We start from the raw sequence: 23,976 nt of genomic DNA, 5'->3' as shown, positions 1-23,976 counted from the left end.
TACTAAAAAACGATGCTAATATGCCCACACTCATCAGCGGGACCTGGCAGGACTCGTACATGAACAGTTAGGAAAAATAACAGCAAAGGTAGGATTTGCCTTTCACAGTCCAAATTCACACTTCATAGGAAACACAGCCTTTGCTGGGAATTACAAGGAGATGTTGGCCTCTTAATAAGAGAATCTTTAGAAAAAAGGAAAAGATCCTCCACCAACTATAGAATGGCTGTGTAGCAACTCCATGCCTCAAAATCTCAGCTCTGAACCCCAAAGCATGAAAATAACAACCTTCCTTCCTTCCTTCCTTCCTCCATCCCTCCCTCCCTCCCTCCCTCCCTTCCTTCCTTCCTTCCTTCCTTCCTTCCTTCCTTCTCTTTTATACCAGTACTAAGGCTTGAACTCAGGGTTCTCTTTTAGCATTTTTGCTCAAGGCTGGTATTCTACCATTTAAGCCACAACTCCACTTATGGCTTTTTGGTGGTTAACTGGAGATAGACTCTCAAGGACTTTTCTGCCCAGGCTTTGAACCACAATTGGCAGATCTCAGCCTCCTGAGTAGCCAGGATTATAGCATGGAGCATTTCTGTCTAACAAGGGAAAGGCATTTTTGAATAATTACTGTCTGTAAACACTGACAAGCACTACCAATTATTCTCCAGGCCAGAAAACAACAGAATTCTATTTCTATGCACTTAGAGAAAGAATGCACAGTGAAAAGGTCACGGTTAAGAACTGCAGTGGCAGGTGGGGTTTAAGGACAAGGAAAGAAATGGAAGGGCATTGACAGAGACTGCTCAGGTCAGCAGGGGACAGATCTATAAATGCCAGTAGTTTGCTTATGAAAAATGAAAACGAGGCTTCATCCTGTTGGTGGAGAGGGCTGTTCGGAGTGAGCTGCCTAGATTCTCTTTGCCATGCTGAGTTTTTGCAGCTCTCTCCTCTCGGGGGTCCTGAGCATAGAAAGAAAGAGCAATGGCACCACACTGCCATAACCCAATCATGGAATGTGGAAATCCCGACGTAGATACTGACCCGAACTCCCAACAGAATTCCAAGGCAGATTTAAGCAGCTGCTTCTCAAAGAACTAATATTTGAAATGGCCAGAAAGACAGGCTCATAGTTATAACAGCTGTCTTCCCTTTCTTCCGTGGATGGCAAGAGCTTCTTGTCAGCCGACAAAAAAAAAAAAAAAAAAAAAAAAAATCCTCAAAATTGAAACAAAGGCAAAAAGACCTAATGAAAAAAATCTCCCCTCAAATAAGGATAAGCTGGGAGCTGGTGGCTCACGTCTGTAATTTTAGCTACTCAGGAAGCTGAGAACTGAAGATTGCAGTTCAAAGTCAGCCTGGGCAAGAAAGTCTATGAGACTCTTATTTCCAATTAACCACCAAAAAGCCAGAAATAGAGATGTTCAAGTGGCTGGGCTCTGGGGCAGAGCTCAGAGGCTGGGCTCTGTCTCTGAGTTTTTTCACTCAAGGCTACAACTCTACTACTTTGAGCACAGTGACACATCTGATTTTCCAGTGCCTAATTGGAGATAACAGTCTCCAGGATTTTCCTGCCAGGCTGGCTTTGAATTGAGATCCTCTGATCTCAGCCTCTAGAGTAGTGAGGATTACAGACATGAGCCACTGGTGCCTGGTGTGTTATAAACTTTTATGACAAGTCACAGTCTGTATCTATTTCTCTTGTATACATTGGATGTGTCACATGATTTTAAAAACTAGGTCTCTGAAAAGTGTATTTATATATTCAAATTATAAATTCAAATTTAGTAGCAAAGACACGACTTTAAAAAAAAAAGGCAAGAAATCGCTATTGTTAGCTTACCATATATTGGGGAAAATGTGAAGTAAGTCAGATAACAAATATTATAGGCTTCAATTCTCACATCTTTCCAGATTCCCTGGGTTGGAAAAGAAGGGCCCCAGTCCCAGCTAAAGGAGCACTGTTCCTATGATTTCAAGGCAAAAAAAAAAAAAAAAAAAAAGAAGAAGAAGAAGAAGAAGACACATAGATTACTCAGAAGTTTAAACATTATGAGAGCACTTTCATTCAAAGATGACCTATGAACCTGCATATGGGTTTGCTAAAGTGGCCACAATCACACATATCACCCGATGTGGACGAAATAGTTGTATAGTCAAAGCTCGAAGAATTCACAAACATTATAGACCATGATAATGACCATTTGCCTTGTGAAGGTTAAAATGTGTTTGTGACTTTAAATATCACTATCCCACAATACTGTGAAATGTATGTAATCAATTAATCTCAATAAAAAATTATTGTTAAAAAAAGTTGCCACCAGCACACCATCCACTACTTGGCTTTGCCTGGTGAAATTCATCTCGTCTTGGTCAGGAGCCGCAGGTCTCGGATCAAAGCATCTGAAGGTTTGGGTGGTTGAGGTGTTTCTCGCCTTGGCAGTCATTTTCCCGCTGTCTCTCCTGGTCTTCCGTCCCCAGGTGGCAGTCCTGTTGTCTCCCTGAGCATCCAATATCCTCTTACAAAGACACCAGTGGTGCTGGATTAGGGTTCAACCTAACCACCTCATTTTAACTTACGCGCCTTTTTTTAAAGACTGTCTTGAGCCAAGCACTGGTGATTCATGCCTGCAATCTTAGCTACTGTAATTTAGCTGTGATCTGAGGATCAAGATTCAAAATCAGCCCGGAGAGGAAAAATCTATGAAACTCATATCTCCAAGTAACCACCGAAAAAGCAAGAATTGGAGCTGTGGCTAAAGTGGTAGAGCAAAAATGCTCAGGGACATTACCCAGGCCCTGAATTCAACCCCCAGTACTGGTATACACACAAACACACACACACACACACACACACACACACACACACACACACACACACACACACACACACACACACACACACGACTATCCCAAATAGAGTTACATTCTGAAACATGGGAAGTTACAACATGAGAATTTGAGGAACATAGTTGAGTCCCTAACTCTGTGTGAGTACATGAATGTGTGCGCACACACGTGCCATACTGTGACATAATTAGCCCCTCCTGGTGCTCACACCATGTGTTCTTTTCTCCCCCAAGTATGTACTAGACACAGAGATCCACTAACTACCAACCGAAGGAGCAGAGATGATGTCATTTCCAAAATTAGATGGGAAAGTCTGCGTGTTCTGCTCTGGACACGCTCTCCTGCCCTCCGCTGGCCTAGGGCGAGCCAGCTGCTATGTCCTGCAGCAGCACAGGGCCTGCCAAGAACCAATGAGCTCCAGAGCAGCCCTCAGCCCCGGCCACGGCCCGCGGGGACCACAGCGAGGTCTGCAGCACCTCTCCCCTCAGCAGATGCCGAGAGCCAGAGGCACCCTGCAAAACCACACTTGATGCGGGACTGGCAGAATCAGGGCCAACAAATGCAGCTAGGATCCAAAAGCTTGGGTGTAGCTCACAACACACAATAGAAAATGATTACAATAGTCCAAGTCTCTACCTAGGCAGTGTAGCTAAATTTGACAGTGATGTTCTAAGACCTTGAAATCCAATTATGAAGTTTTATATTCTTCAAAAGCAAACTACATTGGAACAATACAGTATCTCTCTCTCTCTCTCTCTCTCTCTCTCTGTTTGTCTTCTTGCCTCACTCAGCCTCATGCATGCTGCAAATATAGGTATTAACAACTATGTTTCATTAGGTATTCTTTTCCTATCTCTCTGAAACATCTCTAGACCTATACACTATGCTAAATATAACGATAAAGAATGAGGAACTGTCGGAAATGTTTTAAACAGTTAGCTAGACTTGTTCATCCCTCCCTCTTGAATTATGAATCCAGAAGTCCTTGTTTCTGAACGTAGATGTCAAAACAATCACTGACATGAGTGGCCAGGGCAGAGATTGTAACCAATCTTATTGGCATGATTACCTACCTGAGGAATCAAGACATACAATTTCATATTACACAATTACCAATGTTTCAGCTCAAAGGAAGGAAATGGTTCTTTTGTGTGCATGTGTGTGTGAGCGCACACACGTGTGTGTATGTATGCAGGCACTGGGACTTGAACTCAGAGGCCTGTACTCTCCCTTAGCTTTTTCACTTAAAGCTGGCACCCTAGCACTTGAGTCATGCCTCCATTACCAGCTCGTTTGTTTTTAAGTTTTTAGTATTATGGTAAAAGCGAGGAATAGAGAGGTTCTAGTTTTTGTTTGTTTATTTGTTTGTTTGTTTGTTGCCAGTCTTGGGGCTTGAACTCAGGGCCTGCATACTGTCCCTGAGCTTCTTTTGCTTAAGGCTAACCACAGCGCCACTTCTGGCTTTTTCTATGTATGTGGTACAGAGGAATCGAACCCAGGGCTTCATGCATGCTACTCTAACGCTCTACCACTAAGCCAATTTCCCAGCACCAAACTGTTTTTTAATTGAAGGTTGGATTCAAAAACCAGTACCATAAAAACCATAAAAATAATAAAAAGTAATATATAAAGTTACATAATCAGCCACATATTTTTTTTCTCCTTCTCTTGGTGTTATTTATGTTCTGAAACATGCTTCAGGAAGGAAACAGAAACACTGAGTGTCCCTAAATGTCATCTTTTGGGTTCAAATGCAAAAGTTTAAGTCTACTGAGAGATCAGGAGATTCTCTACTGTTTTTTGGTGGTTGTTTTGTTTTATGGGCGTCCTGGGGCTTGAATTCAGGGCCTGGGAGCTATCCTTGAGCTTTTTTTTTTTGCTCCAGGCTAGTACTCTATCACTTGAGCCACAGCTCTACTTCTGGATATTTTTGTCAGGGAGAAGGTGGTTAATTGTGACAAGAACTCCACCGAATTACATTTGCAGTTAGTGATGTTTGACCGCAGTTTCTTGAGTAGCTAGGATTATAGGTGTGAGCCGCCAGTACCCAGACAGATTCTGTACTGCGTGTGAGAGTCCAAACCAACACGTCCTAGCCTGAGCAGGTACACCCCAGGCTCACAGCTAGAGGAGCTTATGCATTCCCAAGAGCAGCATTACCTTTCGCACAAAGTTGACGTGGCACTCGCCTTTCTGCACAGGTGGAGGGCATGCGGGGGGCACCTGGTAGCGGGTATGAGCTTGGCTCTGCCGCTCTGCGTAGCGGACCGCTGACTGGAAACGCAGCTCGAGGGAGTTCACGTCACTGACGATGTTGGAAACATCAAAGCTCTGAATTGAAAGGAAAGAACAAACAACCCATGATCGAGAAGTCATTCTGCATATGTATTTTGCAGAGAAAGTTAGAATGCATGAAAGAGGTAAACGGAATTCAAATCTAGGACTAGCCTCACTGGCTGGAAGCAATCCTCTAGAACACCGCGACAGACCTGAGTGGTCCACTTGTAGTTATATCTAGATGTCTCCATGCATCCAAACCCAGATTTCTAGGTTCCTCCTTCTATTTTTACTGACAGAATAATGGCCCCAGGGAAACAGAGCAGAAAATATCTTTAGTCCTGGAATGTCCGCTTTGGCTATGTGCACGTGGCCTTGAACTGTCAAAAGTCTCTAGACACTTCATGACAACCTGACTCTCAGGAATGCCTAGCATGCATTTCTAAGTCATAAGTTATTTTTGTTGTAAAAAAAAATGTACCCTTGCTAGACATGATGGGGCTTGTCAGTAACTCCAGAACCTGTAAAGCCAAAGCAGAAGGCTGATGAGCATGAGTTTGAGACTGGTAAGTAGCTAAATATGCAAGCATACATCAAAAAATAAATTACTCGTAATCACTATTGGTCACTTGAAATATAATGAACTCTTCACCTAAACCAGCCTGGGCTACAGAGCAAGACCCTGTCACAAGGTTGGGGGAGGGAAATGGAGAGAGAAAGGGAAGGAGAGGGGAAGGAGAGCGAGAGAAAGGGAGAGAGGGAAATAGTAAGAAGAGGGGGGAGAGAGGAAAGAGGAAGGAGGGAAGAGAGGGAAGAGAAGAAAGTAAAGAAAGAGGGAGAGCAAAAAAAAGAAAGAGGGGGAGAGAGGGAGGGAGGGAGGGAAAGGAGAGAAGGAGATAGAGAGATAAGAAAGGAATAGGAAGGAAGGAAAGGGAAGGAAAGAAAGAAGACAGGAAGGAAGGAGGAAGGACGGAGGAGGGGGGAGGAAGGGAGAAAAGAGGACGGAAGGGAAGAAGGGAGGGAGGGGAAGAGAGAGGAAGGAAAGAAGGAAGAGAGGAAGGAGGGAGGGAAGGAAAGAAGGAAAGAAGCAGGGAGAGAAGGAAGGAGAGAAGGGAGGAGGGAGAAAGGAAAGGGAAGGAAAGAAGGAAAAAGGAAGGAAGGAGGGAAAGAGGAAGGGAGAGAGAGAGGAAGAGGGGGGAAAGGAAAGAAGGAAGAGAAGAAGGAAGAAGGAAAAGAAAGACGAAAGGAAGAAGGAAAAGAAAGACAAAAGGAAGAAGGAAAGGAAAGGAAAGAAGAAAGGAAGGAGGAAAGGAGGGAGGAGAGAGAAGGGAGAGAGGAACAAGAAATGGTTCCAGGTGGTTCACACCTGAAATCCTTGCTATTCAGGAGGCTGAAAGCTGAAGATCACAGTTGGAAGCCAGCCAGGACAGGAAAGACTGTGAGACTCTTATCTCCAGTTAACCACCAGAAAACCAGAGGTGGAGCTGGGGCTCAAGTGGTAGAGTGCTAACCTTGAGTATAAAGGGACAGTGTCCAGGTCCTACATTCAAGTCCCACAACTGACAAAGAAAGAAAGAAAGAAAGAAAGAAAGAAAGAAAGAAAGAAAGAAAGAAAGAAAGAAAGAAAGAAAGAAAGAAAGAAAGAAAGAAAGAAAGAAAGAAAGAAAGAAAGAAAGAAAGAAAGGAAGAAAGAAAGAAAGAGAGAAACGAAGGAAGGAAGGAAGGAAGGAAGGAAGGAAGGAAGGAAGGAAGGAAGGAAGGAAGGAAGGAAGGAAGGAAGATAAGTACACAATCTAAATGAAATTATTCCAGAAAGAAATACTTTTCAATCATTTGTCAGTTGTCATTTCCTTTGGGACTGGATGGCCAGACTACACAGACATGAGCAGCAAGGTCAGACACTTCCTAGGTGCCAAGAACCTGTCAGCAGTCTCACCCCCATTCATGCCCCACAGCCTCCCAACAGCCCGAGGGATCTGCAATGCTTCCTCCCTTCGGCAGCCAGGGCTGGGAAAGCAACTGCAACTCACCCTGGGGCTATGCTAACTGCAGGCCAACTATGCACTTACCCTCACCCTCGCTGCTCATGGGAGCACAAGCAGGCATCAAGACACTAGAACCTGGCATCATTGTCTACTTACGTATCTACGGAACATGTTGTCTGTTTTTCCAATAGTCACATTGTTAAATAGGATTTCGGCAACTGTGTCAATCCCTTCAAAAATCAAATTTACTTTTTGCCATTTGCTGAAAAGAAAAAGAGAGAAAGTTAAAACAAGATATATAAAATATTAGCTAGAAAAGTGCTTTTGCAATTAGTTAAGAACTAAAGAAATAAATACTTCACAGAAACTGTCCTTTTTTTTTTCTTCTGGTCAATCATGGGGCTCAACCTCAGGGCCTGGGTGCTGTCCTTGAGCTTTTTTTGCTCAAGGCTACAACTTTACCACAACTATGGGCCAACAGCCACAGCTCCCTTTCTAGTTTTCTGGTAGTTAGTTGGAGATAAGAGTCTCATGGACTTTCCTTCCCAGGCTGGGTTTGAACTGTGATTCTCAGATCTCAGCCTCTTGAGCAGATAGGATTACTGGGCAAAATATACATGCTTACACAATGCAGTGCAGGTGAAGTTTGAAGACCAGGCAAATCCAGAGACAGAAAGCCAGTTAGTGCTTGCCTATGGCTGGGAGAAGGACAGAGAGGAACAATAACTGCTAATGGACACAGCTTTCTTTTGAAGATAAGAAAAATGTTCTAAAATAGAATATGGTGCTTGTTGCACAACTCTGTGAATATACTAAAACCACCGGATCTTACATTAAACAAGTGACATGTTTTATGTGAATTATATCCCAATAACATTTTCCTTTGCTTTAAAAAAAAAAAAGCCATGGGCAGGGAAGGTGGCTCAGTGGTAGAGTGCTTGCCTTGCACGCCCTGGGTTCGATTCCTCAGCACCACATAAGCAAAAAAAAAGAAAAAAGCCGAAAGTGGCGCTGTGGCTCAAGTGGTAGAGCGCTAGCCTTGATCTGAAGAGCTGAGGGACAGTGCCCAGGCCCAGAGTTCAGGCCCCATGACCGGACCCAAAAAAAAAAAAAAAAAAAAAGCCAGAAAACTGGGTCCTGTTAGCACATGCCTATAATTTTAGCTATTCAGGAAGCTTAAATCTGTGGATCATAGTTTGAAGTGAATCCTGGGAAGCAGAGTCTACAACTTTTCTCTCCAATTAATCACCAGAAGTGGAGGTGTGGCTCAAGCAGTAGAGGACCAGCCTTGAACACAAAAGGCTGAGGGACAGCACACAGGCCCTGAGTTCAAGACTCAGAACTAGTGCATGTGCACAGAGGAAGAGAAAGAGAGAAGGGGGGAGGGGAAAACTCACAGAGAAAAAGTGCAAAGAACATTAATTGCTCAATTACTTGAAGTGAAAGACTTGTTTGAAATACACAATTTGGGGTGGGAGCCCCAGGGAGAGGGGGAGAATCCCCCACAAAGTATAGAGGTGGGCTTGGGGGGACATGTAGGCCCCGTTAAAGGGAAGCTAACTCTCCAAAGGTAGAACTTCATTTGCTGAGACAAAGAATGACAGACACTCTCCATTTGGGGGCACAACATGTCATGGCACCATCCACATCTGGGGACCCTGAGCCTAGAGTTTGTACATACGACAGATTGGAAATGAAAAGGTTAGGCTTAGGGAGAGATTGAATTAACTCTGTTGCTAGGTGCACTCTTACCTTCTAGGCACAGCTGGAAACTTGAAAATGAGGAGAGAGGGGCCCAAGCAAGAGAAATAACTGAACACAGAGAGACAATGAGAAGACATGATGAGCCCAAGACACTTTAGACTGATTCATGGTATGGCAGGAAGAGAAACACTGAGACTACTGGGACACGATGCAGTTTGAGAGGGAACAGGGTGCCGGTGGCTCATGCCTATAATCTTAGCTACTTAGAAGGTTGAGATCTGAAAATCAACGTGCAAAGTCAGCCCAGGCAGGAAAGTCCACGAGACTTTCATCTCCAATTAGCCAAAAACATATAAAAAAAAACAACAAAACCAAAAACGTATTTTAAAAAACAACTAACAAAGAAACAAACAAACAGAAACAGAACTAGACCTATGGTCCAACTAGTAGAGCATCAGCCTTAAGAGAAAAAGGTAAGGGACAGTGCTCTGGCCTTGAGTTCAAATCCCTGTACTAGTACACACACACACACACACACACACACATACACGAGGATTTTTTTTTTGCCAGTCCTGGGGCTTGAACTCAGGGCCTGGGCAATGTCCCTGAGTTTCTTTTGCTCAAGGCTAGCACTCTACCACTTGACCCACAGCACCACTTTGGGCTTTTTCTGTTTATGTGCTACTGAGGAATAGAACTCAGGGCTTCATGCAAGCTAGGCAAGCCCTCCACCACTAAGCCACATTCCCGACCCAAAATAGAAGAATTTTTGAAGTTAGTAACAATGGTGATGAATATCCTTGGGCTACATTCTGTTTTATATAGACATACTTGTTTATAATGGCAGAGAACATTACTGAAAGCAATGCATACACTTCTCCTCATGGTCTCATGAAGTGCAAGATCCCAGTCAACGGCTGGTTAGCACCACACGAGACAAATGATGTCTCTGATCTTACTAACAGCACTATAAATATGTACTCTCTCTTGGTTACTGGGGGAGGAAAAACAGCAAAGAAAGAAAATTATAGGGGAGACCTGACTGGATCAAAGTGACTCCAGTATAACTACTGGAAAAATAATTCCCTAAGGACCAGTTCATGACTACTGACCAGTGCCACCATCTTTACACATGGAACGAAACATCCATCATGCATTCTCCTTTACAATACATGCTTTCACCCAACTCAACTCTCTGATATATACTGCAAACAACAATAAAAGAAATGTTCAAATAATAGTAAGTACGGTATATACAAACACATACATACCTAGTATTAAAAGGAATTTTAAATTCCTTGCTATACACCCAGTTATCTAAGGAAATCCATCTGTAGTTAAGGTCATTAAATCTGTAGTAAGGATCCTGTTGATATAAAATAAAAAGTATGGTAGGTAAAGATAAACATGCAAACATAAATCATTAAATTACTGAGTGATGAAAGGGGTGACATCGATCAAGATATATTATATTCCTATTGATTTGTTGAGTGGTAGGTAAGTCCTTTATACAACTTCATACAACAGTATAACTTAAAAAATTACTATAGCTATTGATCACCTAAAAATGAACGAACTCACAGGGCTGAGAAGGTGGCTCAGTGGTAAGAGTGTTTGCCTCACATGCATGAGGCCCTGGGTTCGATTCCTCAGCACCACAGAAGCAGAAAAAGCCAGAAGTGGCACTGGGGCCCAAGTGGTAGAGTGCTAGCTTTGAGCTGAAGAGCTGAGGGACAGCGCCCAGGCCCAGAGTTCAGGCCCCATGACTGACAAAAAAGAAAAAAAAAAAGAATGAACTCTGACTCATAAATATACAGGTCAGTTAACACAAAAAAAGTGGGTAGAGGTGGGGCAAAGTGCTTGTCTCACACGTGAAAACCTGGGTTTGACTCCCAACACTGTAAAACAACAACAAAAATTGACAATAGAGGGGATGAATTCCAATAAATACTTAAAATGAAGGAATTCTGAGATATAAATAATATGGATGCATTATCAAAGAATATGTGCACAGATTGAGTGGCTGTTCTGGTTTTTCTCATAGGTCCACAAAAACATTCACTCCTTGAAGTCAGTTACACTTCCAGAGTTATTTTCCACGTGGTTTTACTGAGTGGGCACACCAAGGATCTCCACAGAGAATCAATGAATCTGTTAGAAAAAAAAAAAAAAAGAGCTCCCCAAAACGGCAAGAGGGTTGCCACCCAGAACACAGAAACAAAGAGCACTCTGAGCAAGGCAAATCTGTACTTCTGCCGAAGGGTACAAGTGCACCTCTGTAGAGGTAACAGACAACATGAGGAAAGCAAGGTCAGTTCCTGTTTAAACCTAACCCTAAAGGCCCTCCCCTTCATTCCTACTGGCCAGAGTATCAAGGTTACAATCTTCACGATTGGCTGACACTTGATTTTGAACCAGAGGAGGGACAAACATTTACAGTTAGGGCAGTCAAGTTTTGCCAAGAAGAATCCAGAAGAGCCCTAACTTTAGACCTTTAAGATGATGACTCACTTTGGTAGAAAAGACTGTTTTTCTCACAAATCTTACAAACTTCAGGTTTCCGTGATTACCCATACCCGGCCAGCAATCTGAGGCCCACAGACCCAAATACAGCTCACCAATGCAGCTGACTGCCTGTTTGTGTGGCCAATGAGTCAAGAATGGCCCTGGCTCATAAATAAGAGTCATACTGGAGCTCAGCCATGCCCATTCCCTTAAGTACCACTCATGGCTGCTTTTGAGATGCAATGGCAGGGTTCAATAGACCAAAAGCCATGGCTGGTACCCAACCCTCTATTGAGAATGTCAGTCACCCCCTTGCCTTAGAAGCCAGACCTCCTGTGAGTCACTTACACTACATTTGAGTGCCCTCAGTGGTCCCTCTCAATACCCTGGATTTTCCTTCTCCTGACCCTTTTCTACCCTACAGCGTTCAGCCAAGAGGCAGAATGGAAGGCAGTTTCTCTGTAAATGTCACCACAGCTACAGAGAGGAAAATGGTGCAAGAAGGAGCTTCTTCCACCATCAGGGACAGGGCCAAAAGCCATGTCCTTAGGGACTGTAACTCCAGAAGGACAAAGGAAAAAGCCAACTTCATCTACATTCTACACAGGGAAGAGCTGGATGACCACATTAGGCTAGCAGTGGCCAGTGGGGCAACTGTTTGGACACCAGCCCATAAGATGCACTACAACCACTAGCTTGTATCATGATGGAGAAGAATATACTGAAAGTGGAGGTGCTGCTCAAGCTGTAGAGTGCCAGTCCTGATTGAAAAATAAAAACAAACAAACAAATAAGAGCACCAGGTCCCAATATAGATACAAAAAAAAAAAAAAAAGCCAAGTACCAATGGTTCAAACCTGTAATCTTAGATACTCAGGAGGCTGAGATCTGAGAGTCCCATTCAAAGTCCAGCCTGGACAGCAATGTCCCTGAGACTCTTATTTCCAATGAACCACCAAAAAGCCAGAAGTGGAACTGTGGCTCAAGTGGTAGAAAAAAGAAAAATACATGGATCCTAATGGGAAGAAATACTTTAATAAGTTACCCAGAAAGGAAGTAATTGATGAGATTTACTAACAACAGATAATCATCAAATTGATTTCAAGTTCTGGTTAACGATAAGGTTTTGATCTGTTAAATGGTGTGTAGCAGGCCCAGCTAACTTGTCTCCGTTTCTGGTCTTCCCATATGCAGAATTTGGCCTCACCAGTGAATAAACACGAAATAAATATTTAAGGACACTGCTTTGATTGTTAGTTTGACCAACCAAGCGTCTCTGCTCAGCCTATTTATAACTCTACACTGTGGACATAGTCCAAGAGAGTTAAATATACCACAGGGGGGAAGTGTGAGGGCCACGCCCCCATACCTCTACAGGCCAATGGGGGAGGGGGGGGGTCTCACCATCTGACTGGCAGAGCTCAGTCTTGTCACGCCCACCCTCCCTACTTGCCGGCAGATGCTGACTGAGCTGCAGGAGGCAATCACCCTGTGTATATTTTCTCTACACAAACAAAATTTACAGCTTAATTTTTCCCCCTCTAATTCAAAGAATTCTGAAAGCTTCATACTGCATGACTCCAAATAGATGCTATTCTGGATGTTTACAGACTAAACCCCAACAGGCCAGACCCAGCCAAAATGAAGACATTCATGCTCAGTGCCACATCATCAAACAAACTTAAGGATGCAGGCAGAACCCCCAAAGAGACAAGCATTTTTGTGAAAATAGAAGATTCTGGTCCAGCTGAATATGTTACAAAATTAACATATCATTTATTGACACATTTTAGAATGTATCAGCTACCATAGAGTTGGCAGCTACAGTCTGATCTTCAAACATGAACAGTTAGTACCATTTTAAAATGGTACTAACCAGTAGTCATGCCTATAATCCTTGCTACTCTGGAGACTGAAATCTGAGGATTGTGGTTTAAAACCAGCTGGGTCAAGAGAGTCCACAAGACTCTTATCTTTTGTTAACCACCAAAAAGCCAGAAGTAGAGGTGTGGCTCAAGTAGTAGAGCACCAGCCTTGAGCAAAAAAAAAAAAAAAAAAATGAGAGTGCTCAGGCCTTAAGTTCAAACCCTCAGTACCAGCACAAATTAATTAACTAAATTTAAAAAGGAAGAAACCAGCTGGGCACTAGTGGCTCACATCTGTAATCAAACCTACTCAGGAGGCTGGGATCTGAGGACCACGGTTCAAACCTAGCCTGTGAGACTTTCATCTTCAATTAATTGCAGAAAAAGCCAAAAATGGAGCTGTGGCTCAAGTGATAGAGTGCTAGCCTTGAGCAAAAGAGTTCAAGAACCAGGACCAGCAACAAAAAAAAAAAGAAAGAAAAAAAAAGAAAAGAAAAAAGAAGAAGAAAAGAAAAGAGAAGACGGAAGGAAGAAACCCCAAAAGGAGAAATGGGTTTCCCAAAGTCCCACCGCTAAGTCCAGCTGCATCCCAGTGATGGCCCCCCGCTACATATGCTCTCCTCTAGGACAACAAGGAAATGATCCCATTGGACCTGGATGCGGGGATGTGACCCCACTGGAAGTTGTTATTGTTCCCATTTACCAACAGAGTTCAGGGGCAAAGTTCATATGGCTATTTAAATAATGCTGAAGCAGTGACTCAGACCCAGGAGATCCAGCTGAGCGATCACACACTTGCTCATTAGCCAACACTTGTGACATGTCACAAACCCTGTCCACAGTGACAGCATCAGAGCTACTGACTGAGTAAGCAGCTGGAGACAAGTGTGTCACGGGTGCAACCCTCCTGCTGATATTTATAACTTACATTTACCCTTCTTACCACACATCAACAAATCATGGGTCATCAGAACTTACAAACAGCATGATTATCATGTATAATTGTCAGGGAGCTTCTGGATTCCATTAATTACCCCTACTTATCCAAGATAAGCAGACTACTTAGTGAGACGGACCTCTTCTACTTCTTCCAGGAGCTAGGAAGTGGGAAACTTGAGGTGACTCGTGTGGGGAGAAGTCGGTTGGAGGAAACTGATGGAGCAGGTGACTCTGATCAAGGTGCGCTGAGCAGCTGGGCGCCGGTGGCTCGCACCTGTAATCCTAGCTACTCAGGGAGGCTGAGATCTGAAGATCATGGTTCAAAGCCCGCCTGAGCAGGAAAGTCTGTGAGACTCTTACCTCCAATTAAATCACAGAAAAAGCCAGAAATGGAGGTATGGATCAAGTGGTAGAGCACTAACCTTGAGCAAAAGGAGCTCAAGGACAATGCCCAGGCCCTGAGTTCAAGACTCGGGATGAGCAACGCAACACACACACACACACACACACACACACACACACACAATATCTGCATGCCTTTCCTCTTGCTCACCAGTCAGTTGTTGCTCTGTTTTACAGGCTTTGATTATTCAGCCTTGAAGAATGGGAAGACATTAGGGATTCTGTACAGAAAACAGAGATAGTCACCTGCGAAACAGCCGAGGCGGGTCACAGAGCCTCTCAGTAAACGCAAATTCCATTTGATCATCGTCTCAAGTCAAAACTCCTTCTTTACCTAGCTTCCTCTTCCTCTTACTTGCCACATGAAATCTATCAACACATGCAACGAAATAATTCCTATTGTTTCTGCATTTAACACGTGTTCTCATAACCATTCTCACAACTTCACTGCTTCAGCCCCAGACAATAGAACTGTGATGGTCCTTCCCCAGCGATCTATGCTTCTACTCTCCTGTGCCCTCATCTTCACACTTGGCAGTGACCTTCTAAAAGGTAACTGATCACTGGATGCTGGTGGCTCCTGCCTGTAATCCTATCTACCCAGGAGACAGAGCTGAGTATCACCGTTGGAAGCTAGCTCATGCAGAAAAGTCTGTGAGACCCTTATCTCCAATGAACCAGCCAAAAGCCAGAAGTGGAGGTATGGCTCAAGTGGTAGACAGCCTTGAGTAGAAGAGACAAGTGACAATACAAGGACCTGAGTTTAAGTGCCAGTCCTGTAACAAAAGAAGGGGAAAAGGAGCCAGGCACTTGTGGCTCACACCTGTAATCCCAGCTACTCAAGAGCGTGAGATTTGAGGATCTCAGTTCAAAGTCAGACTGGGCAGGAAAGTCTGTAAGACTTTCATATCCAATTAACTTATTTCATGATATGAACACAAATTAATTAACTAAATTTAAAAAGGAAGAAACCAGCTGGGCACTAGTGGCTCACATCTGTAATCAAACCTACTCAGGAGGCTGGGATCTGAGGATCACGGTTCAAACCTAGCCTGGACAGGAAAGTCTGTGAGACTTTCATCTTCAATTAATTGCAGAAAAAGCCAAAATGGAGCTGTCGCTCGAGTGGTAGAGTGACTCGTGACCTATATTCTTTCTTGATAAGTAACTCTAGGCAACAATCTGATTTGCTGCAGTCATTGTTTCTCATTGGCTTAATTCAAGAAGTAAAATGAGGCACACAGGGACTAGGAAAAACAAACCAGGCTTCCTCCAACCAGGCCCAAGTGAAGCCTCGGGGCACCAAGGGCAGCTCACGGTCTATGTCACAGGTAGCTGGTTAACTGAACATAAAGCACTTACATTTGAGATTGCTTACCCAAACATATACATAGGACAGTGCTCACTGTCAGTTATAACCTTCTCTTTCTTTCTGTACACACTTTGACAAAAAGAGAAGAAACCAACTCCTGAATACCGGATAGGAAATTTTGCATAACCCTGGTTGATAACTTGTGGTTAAATTAAACTGAGATAATCTTGATGGTGGATCATAATGTTTCACAGACACAAGGCTTTCCAAGACACCATGACTAAGCCTAGCACAGGCCAGAATCCAGGCTATGGAGTCAAGGCCATCTGGGTTGCAATGGCCTGTCAACTAAGTTGCTGTAGGGTCTTGGGCATGCACTCTAACTTCTCCAGGCTCCAATCTCATCCACTCCTGCTCTGTTGAGCTGTTATGAGCATTGAGGACAAGTGCAGCCCAGGAGTGCGTGGTGTTCTGGTACATTGTCTCCCAGCAAAAAGAAGATGGGAGACAATGATAACACAGCAGGTGTGAAGCCCAGGTGGAGAAAAATGGAAGAAAGATAAAGGAAGAAGCAAGTCTGTTTGCAAAACTCTGTGCACAGGCTGCAGACAGGAAATAGGTCCTCAAGCTATGTGTATACTGAGGCTTGGAACCTCCCCCGCCCCCTCCACCTCCGGGCGCAACTACACTTACTTATATCTCAGCCTTAAAAAGTGATTTAGATGCCAGGTGCCAGTGGCTCAGGCCTGTAATCCTAGCTACTCTGGAGGCTGAGATCTAAGGATCGAGGTTCAAAGCCAGGCCAGGCAGGAAAGTCTGTGAGACTCTTATCTCCAATGAACCACCAGAAAACCAGAATTGGTGCTGTGGCTCAAATGGTAGAGCGCTACTCTTGAGCTGAAGAGCTGAGGGACAGCGCCCAGGCCCAGAGTTCAAGCCCCACAACCAACAAAAAAATAAAAATAATTTAGGCCTATCACTCGGGGCTTGTAATCCTAGCTATTCAGAAGGCTGAGAACTGAGAAGTCAGTTCAAAACCAGCCTGTGCTGAAGTCTGTAGGATTCACTTCCAATTAACCTGCAAAAAGCCAGAAGTGGTGCTCTGGCTCAAGTCTTAAACTGAAAAAGTCAAGCGAAAGCAAAAGCCCCCGAGTTCAATCCCCAGAACCTGAACCAAAATTAATGTTTTTAAAACAAATTAGGATTTACAAAAAAGAAAAAGTTTGCAATATACAGTACAAATTCAGAAATACAGAAAATAATAGAGCACATACCTAGGCGACTCAACATTTTTTTCATTTTTGCTATATTTTGAGAATTGATTGTGATGGTATTACACAGTATTTGATTGATAACTTGCTTTCCTTCATGTGCTAAGAATTAATTTTATTGGTATCTAGTGATCTAGTTCGTTCAACTTAATCCTATAGGACATTTCAGTATAGAAACACATTAAATTTATCTTTAAAAAGAAAAAAAGTATTTAGGCTTAGGGCTGGGTGAACAGCTTATTGGTATAGGCCCTGGATTCTAACCTAGCACACAGCCAATCCTAATATTTAAAGTTTGTGCTAACACTGACAATTCCAATTTTTAATCTTGCCAGTCTCCTCCTCTGCTCCCATCAGGACTCCACTAAACGTTGCAATTGCAAAAGAAAAAAAGAAAAGAAAAGAGAAGAAAAGAAAAGGAAAGGAAAGAAAAAAGAAAACCCTGAGACGTGACGTGGGGTAGCGCAAACTGACTTTACTAAAGATTACTGTCTCCAGCAAGCGTCCAGGTTAACTTTCCTTGTTTTAATTCTCTTTAATGTTTCTTTCCAGCTCACACTGTCAGAGAAAATTCTCCATGGGTGATAACTAAGTCGTTAACTGCCATCCCCAGTGTGCATGACAATGTATCTTTAGGCTTGGTTTTGTGGTTTGACAGACTTGCTGCCACGGCAGGTATCTTTTAGGAGGAAATAATTAGTTATGTACATGTTCTTTTTTTCTTTTAATAGCGACCACGGCGTTCTCTCTCTCAACTTCCTCCTTCCTGAGTGACTGGGGTCCCCAGCTTGGGTCGATGTCTCTCCATCCAGCCTGTACCCCTCTAGCTGGGCTCCCCCCCCCCCCCCCAGATCACCAGATGTGAGGGGAAGTTGGCGCCAAACCCACGAGCAAGGGCCGGAGTTTGGGGATTGCCGGGCGGTCCTGGGGCTCCAGCACCGCGGAAAGGGGAGCGGGAGGGGCGCGGGGGGCCGCGCGGGCCGCGCCTCGTACCTGGATCAGGCCCTGCTGGATCAAGGCGCTGTGCACGCAGCCCGGGACCGCGCCGGGCAGCTGCAGCGAGCCGTTCCCGCTGCGCAGCCGCCAGTCTCCGCGCAAGCTGAGGCTGCTCGTCGCGGCCGCCCAGCCCGCGGGGCCCACGGCCAGCAGCACGAGCAGGTGCATTCGCATCTCGGGAGCCCACGCTGCGGAGACGCCCCCAACACACACCACTCGACCAAAGCCACGCGTCCTCCGCCGGGCAGCGCTGGCTTTGGCTGTCCCCGCCCCGGAACCCCGGGACCCGCCCTCCCTCGGGACCTGGGCCAGCCCCCCGGGTCAGCTGAGCGCCGGCCCCACGCCCCTCCCCCCCCCCCCCCCCCCCCGTCCCGCCCGTCCGCCAGGCTCCGCGGATTTCTCCATCCACCGTGGGGAGGGCCACGGAGTCCATCCGAGGTCAGGGACACGCCGAGCGGCTCCTCCCCCCCACCTCCGGACCCCGCAGAGAACCGAAGCGGGGAGGCAGCACCCCGCCTCGGTCCCCGTCCACACCCTGCGCGCGCGCAGCAGTGATCTGCGGGTGCCCCCGACGTGCCCCGCACAGACCGCCCCGTAAAGAATAAACAAGATCGCGGGACGCTGGTGGCTCACGCCTGTCATCCTAGCCACTCAGGAGGCTGAGATCTGAGGATTGCGGTTCGAAGCCAACCCCGGGCAGGAAAGGCTGTGAGACTCTTATCTCCAATTAATCCCCAGAAAACCAGAAGTTGAGCTGTGTTGCAGGTGTGGTCCAAAAAGCAAAGCACCTGTCTTGAGTAAAAGAGCTAAGGAAAAATCTAGGCCCAGAGTCTACACACACACACACACACACGTATTATAGTTACAGATTACAATTTGATCATATCATTTAATATTTTACAAACTGTGAATTATTTAGTGCAAATGACAATCTTGGGTTTAAGTCAGAAGACACCCCTCCACCCCACCCCCACTCCCGCCAGGAGCAAAGTGAGGCATAATGAGTATATGTAGTAAGGTATTCTGACCAGCGTCAAGAGCGACATTTTGGTCCTTTGCCATGCAACGATAAATGTCTCCTTCATCTCTGAATATATAAAGTTGTCAAACTGATTGAACATCATGGGGCTCCAGGGCCAAGGATGTTCTAATCCCACAAGTCGATTACAAAAGCAATAAAGAAAGGGAAATGAAGTGTAATCACATGTTGAGTGGATATGTTCTTTATTTCCCTCATCTCCAAATTGGGGAGAATGGAATGTAAGAACTGCCCTCAAAGTCTCACTAAGAGGCAGACAAATACTAGAGCAAGAAGAGGTAGTTGAAACTCTGCCTATCACTAGAACTTTGTGTGTTGAGGTTGCATGACTTTTATGTAAACCAACTCTGTGGAAGGTCATTAGGCTTAAACTAGTAAAATAGGGCCCTGCCCAAGACAATCCATGAAATCAGTCAGAAGACCTAGGCATATGTCCCAAAACGAAGACATCTAGCAATCCAAAAGACTCCCACCATTCCTTGTTAAGTGTGATAATCTGGGAAGGAAAGAACACCAGAAGCATTGGAGTAAGAGGGCTGTGGAAAAGCAGGAAGGGGTATAAAAAGAGATGGCCACTCCCTTCTCCATTGTATTACGCAACTATCAAGTTGATCATGATCTGTGTGGTTGGAGAAGCTAAAATTAATTATACATTGAACTGGACTTTTGTGTGCATGTTGGTGTTGGGCTTGAATTCAGGAGCTGGGCACTGTCTCTGCAATTTTGCTGATGGCTGATGGGCTCTACCACTTGAACCATATTTCTACTTCTGGCGTTTTAGTGGTTCATTGGAGATGAGAGTCTTGCAGACTTTTTGGTTGGCTTTGAACTGTAATCTTCAGATCTCAACCGCCTGAGTAGCTAGAGCTATAGGCATGAGACACTGGTGCCTGGCTGAACTGGACTTTTTTGGTCAGTCATGGGGCTTGGGTGCTGTCCCTGAGCTCTCTCACTTTGAGCCACAGTATCCCTCCAGTTGGTTGGAGGTAAGAGTCTCACCAACTTTCCTGCCTGGGCTGGCTTTGAACCTCAATCCTCAGATCTCAGCTTCCTGAGTAGCTAAGATTACCAATGCATGTCAGAATTGGACTTGTTAAAACCCAAGAATGGGAAAAATAAAATGTGAGGTTGAAGTGAAATATCATTGAGAGGAAAAGAGGCCAAACACATGTATAACTGAGGAAGGTAGGTACAGTAAAGTGGTTGTAAAACAAGATGTATTTGGTGGCCTGGGAAGGTGGCTCAGTGGTAGAGTGCTTACCTTGCATGCATGAGGCTCTAGGTTGGATTTCTCAGCACCATATAAGCAGAAAAGGCCGGAAGTGGTGCTGTGGCTCAAGTGGTAGATAGCTAGCCTTGATCTGAAGAGCTGAGGGACAGAGTTCAAGCCCCACAACTGACAAAAAAAAAAAAAAAGAGATGCATTTGGTATTCCTTTAACTCTCAGGAGAACTGTGCCTGTTTCTTCTATAGCAATAGTTATGATAACCTAAGACGAGCTCTCCATGATGCAAATGGAAAATAAAATTTGTATTTTAGTTTTGTGACTGCCCGCATTCCCAGGTCACCTGGCTGGTGGGGTAGGGGCTGGAAGGGTGAGGAGCAGTGATTGGGTTTCAGCCACAGAACATGAGGTATGGGCCATATAATTAAAACTTTTATATCTAACAGGCCTATCGACCTCATTTCACCTTCACAACATTGAAAAAAAAAAAGCCACAGAGAAAATATCAACAAACTCCAAAGAAGAAAGAAATGTCATTCTCTGACCATATATAATAAAAAGATATTTCTCTTTCTACCTAAATACCATTCACTTGTAATGTTACAAACATATCTATAAAAACCTATAGGTCAAAGAATTAATAGGTTGCTTGTTTCTGATCTAGAATGTAAAAAACTTGGAAGTCATCCTCCATCATAAATTAATTAATTAATTAATAACTAAAAGATAGCAAACAAAACCAACAATTTTTAGACCTGTCAGAGAAATGAGGCCACAGGGCAACCCACTGACCCCTAAACTTGAGAGATAAACAGGTATCCACTGCTTAGCTGGGTAGACCTCCCCTCCCAGCTGAATTTTCTGGGCACCAGAATATAGTTGGAAAACCTAGAATATAATAGGATCAGTACAGAGTAGCTGAAAAATTTGCCTTCAGGAGGTTTTTTTTTTTTTTAAAGAGAAAAATCTTTGCAGTGTGTGTGTGTGTGTGTGTGTGTGTATGCACACACGCGTGTGCACGCGCACACACTGGGTCCTACAGCTTGAAATCAGGGCCTCAAGCTCTCACTGGTGCTCTATCACTTCATCCACATCTCGACTTCTCTTTGCCGGTTAACTGGTGATGAGTCTCACGACTTTTCTGCTTGGGCTGGCTTCAAGCCGTGATCTTCAGATTCCAACGTTCTGTATAGGATTACAAGTGTGAAGCACCAGCACCTGGCTTTCTCTATACTTCTTGTAAGAGAGGGGCAATAATCTATTTTGAATGTGTCTGTAATTTTGTTGTGCCAGTGATTTTGTTAACAAGACTTGAACTCAGAAGAAATTATTATCAAGGCCAAACATACTGAGGCTGACCAACCTGGGAGAAGGGAAATGCCCAAATCCATTTTACCCATCTGAGGTGTTGAAATAACACCTAAAAGGCACTGTAAAGTCCCTAGACCGGCAACAGGAGCTCACTAAAAATCACTGTTTTTTGTTCAGAAAAGTGCTTCCTTGTCTCCATACCTTCTTACCACATTCTGAAAGGCCTACTTACTGCAATTCCTTTTCACTTAGTATATCAGATGTGGTTTTCAACAACAAATTACATGGTAAAGTAAGAGAGCAATTACAGAGCAAAGTACCCCAGCTATACTCACATATGACAGGAACATTGAAATGATCACACCAGGAACTTTCTACTGCTTGGTTCATACAGTACTAGATATGATGGGAAATACAGGGCATCTGCAAAAACAGATGAAAGATGGAAATGCTAGAGATCAAGAGTTTTGAAACAGAATTGAAGAATGCCTTTTAAGGACTCATCAGTAGCTGAAACATAGCTGAGAAAAAGAAATCTGAGTTTGAGATATGGTGTGAACTATTTAAAGTGTTGGGGGGGGGAACTATACCTATCTACAACTCTGTCAAAAAATGGAGTTATGCAGACTTTCAATTTAATTTTTTTTTTTTTTGCCAATAGACTTGCCTTGCAAAGAATGTTATTTAAAAAGGAAAATTAGAATGATATTCTTGAAGACTCTCAGGTCTACAAAATGAAAAGTATTAGAAGACTTTGTAAAAGCTGAATAAAAACTTTTCTTGTACTTCCTAGATATTACTTTTTTTTTTTTTTTAAAGGAGCAATAAGGTACCTCGGTATAAATAAAAAGAATGGTAGCAATGGCACAGGCACATGAGGCCAGGATTAGGAATACATGGTGGAACAATACAGAACCAAGAAGTAGACCAACTTTTAACAAGCAAAGGCAACATCATGGGTAAAGTCTTTTCACAAATGGTAGAACATCAGGACACCCATACATTCAAAAACACAACTAGTAGTTTCAAGCCAAGTATTATTACTAAAACCATGTACTTCGGTTGATAATGTGGTTCAATTGTAAGAAATATATCACTAGTGTGGGATAATTTCTGGAGGCATACACATGTGCAAAAATATATAGGAACTCTCCATACCTGTTTCCTACAACTAGTGTAGTAATCTTCCATTTCCCCATCTCTCCTGTATTTGTTGAATTTGTAAAGAAGAGACTTTTTTTTTTTTTTTACCCCTTTTCCCTTCATTTTTTGGTGCTAGGACTCAAATTCAGAGCTCATGCCTGCCAGGTAAACACTCTACCAGTGAGCTAGTTATATTCCAGCCCCCAAAACTATACATTTTAATAAGCCTGTTTAACTTGCTAATCATTATTTTTAATAACTAAAGATTAATCTGGGATAGTCCCCAGGCCCAGAGTTCAACATTATATGCTCTTCATAAAGGCTCCGTCCAAATCAAATTTGCATACCTTGGCAAATCTCTATCCTTGTGTAATCATACCAATTCAGAACATTTTTATTCTAAAGTTCCTTATGCTTCTAATTCCTCCCCACCTCAAGTATGTTCACTTCTACCTCTTCTTGAATAACATTGTGTACTATCTTGCATTATTTTCTAACACAGTGTTAAGTTTACTTCATTAATTCCTAAAGGAGATATATTTTTTTTTTTTGCCAGTACTGGGGCTTGAACTCAGGGCCTGGGCACTGTCCCTGAGCTTCTTTTGCTCAAGGCTAGCTCTCTACCACTTGAGCCACAGCACCACTTCCAGCTTTTTCTGTGTATGTGGTACTGAGGAATCAAACCCAGGGCTTCATGCATGCTAGGCAAGCACTCTACTACTAAGCCACCTTCCCAGCCTCCTAAAGGATATTTTCTTTGATGTGGAAATAGTCCAGTATCTTGTTTCCATTGTTGCTTTTTTTTTTTTTTAAATCTAAGACTGGGACTCAAACTTGCTGATGCTAGCTTCTGCCCATTGTCTGGCACTCCACCACCTGAGCCACACTTCCAGCCTCCATTGCTGTTCCCAAGTCAAGCTCCCTATTGTTTGTTGTTGTTGTTGTTTGTGGGGCCTGAACTCTGGGCCTGGGAACTGTCCCTGTCAGCTCTTCAGCTCAAGGCTAGCACTCTACCACTAGAGCCACAGCACCACTTCGGGCTATTTCTGCTTATGTGGTGCTGAGGCATTGAACCCAGAGCCTCATGCATGCAAGGCAAGCACTCTACCACTGAGACACCTTCCCAGTCCCTCCTTATTCTCTGAAGGTAATCTACTTGTTTTA

At 43.9% G+C, this 23,976-nt stretch overlaps 1 protein-coding gene across 1 annotated transcript in view; it reads right to left on the bottom strand.

Moving 5' to 3' along the window:
- Positions 1-18,305, bottom strand: part of Manba (mannosidase beta) — a 47,890-nt gene extending 29,585 nt beyond the window's left edge. Inside the window, exons 1-5 of the mRNA XM_042701684.1 lie at positions 18,092-18,305; positions 10,076-10,170; positions 7,257-7,362; positions 4,999-5,169; positions 1,832-1,955 (exon numbers count right to left, since the gene is read on the bottom strand). Of these exons, the coding sequence (XP_042557618.1) occupies positions 1,832-1,955; positions 4,999-5,169; positions 7,257-7,362; positions 10,076-10,170; positions 18,092-18,268 (673 nt within the window). The 5' untranslated portion in view covers positions 18,269-18,305. The remainder of the gene's footprint in view (positions 1-1,831; positions 1,956-4,998; positions 5,170-7,256; positions 7,363-10,075; positions 10,171-18,091) is intronic.
- Between the last annotated feature and the right edge of the window lie 5,671 nt (positions 18,306-23,976).

Source organism: Dipodomys spectabilis, unplaced genomic scaffold (genome assembly GCF_019054845.1).
Source record: "Dipodomys spectabilis isolate Male_0828 unplaced genomic scaffold, ASM1905484v1 ptg000297l, whole genome shotgun sequence".
Classification (NCBI taxonomy): Eukaryota; Metazoa; Chordata; class Mammalia; order Rodentia; family Heteromyidae; genus Dipodomys; species Dipodomys spectabilis.
Note: the sequence above shows the minus strand (reverse complement) of the source record. Positions and strands in the feature narration are given on the sequence as shown.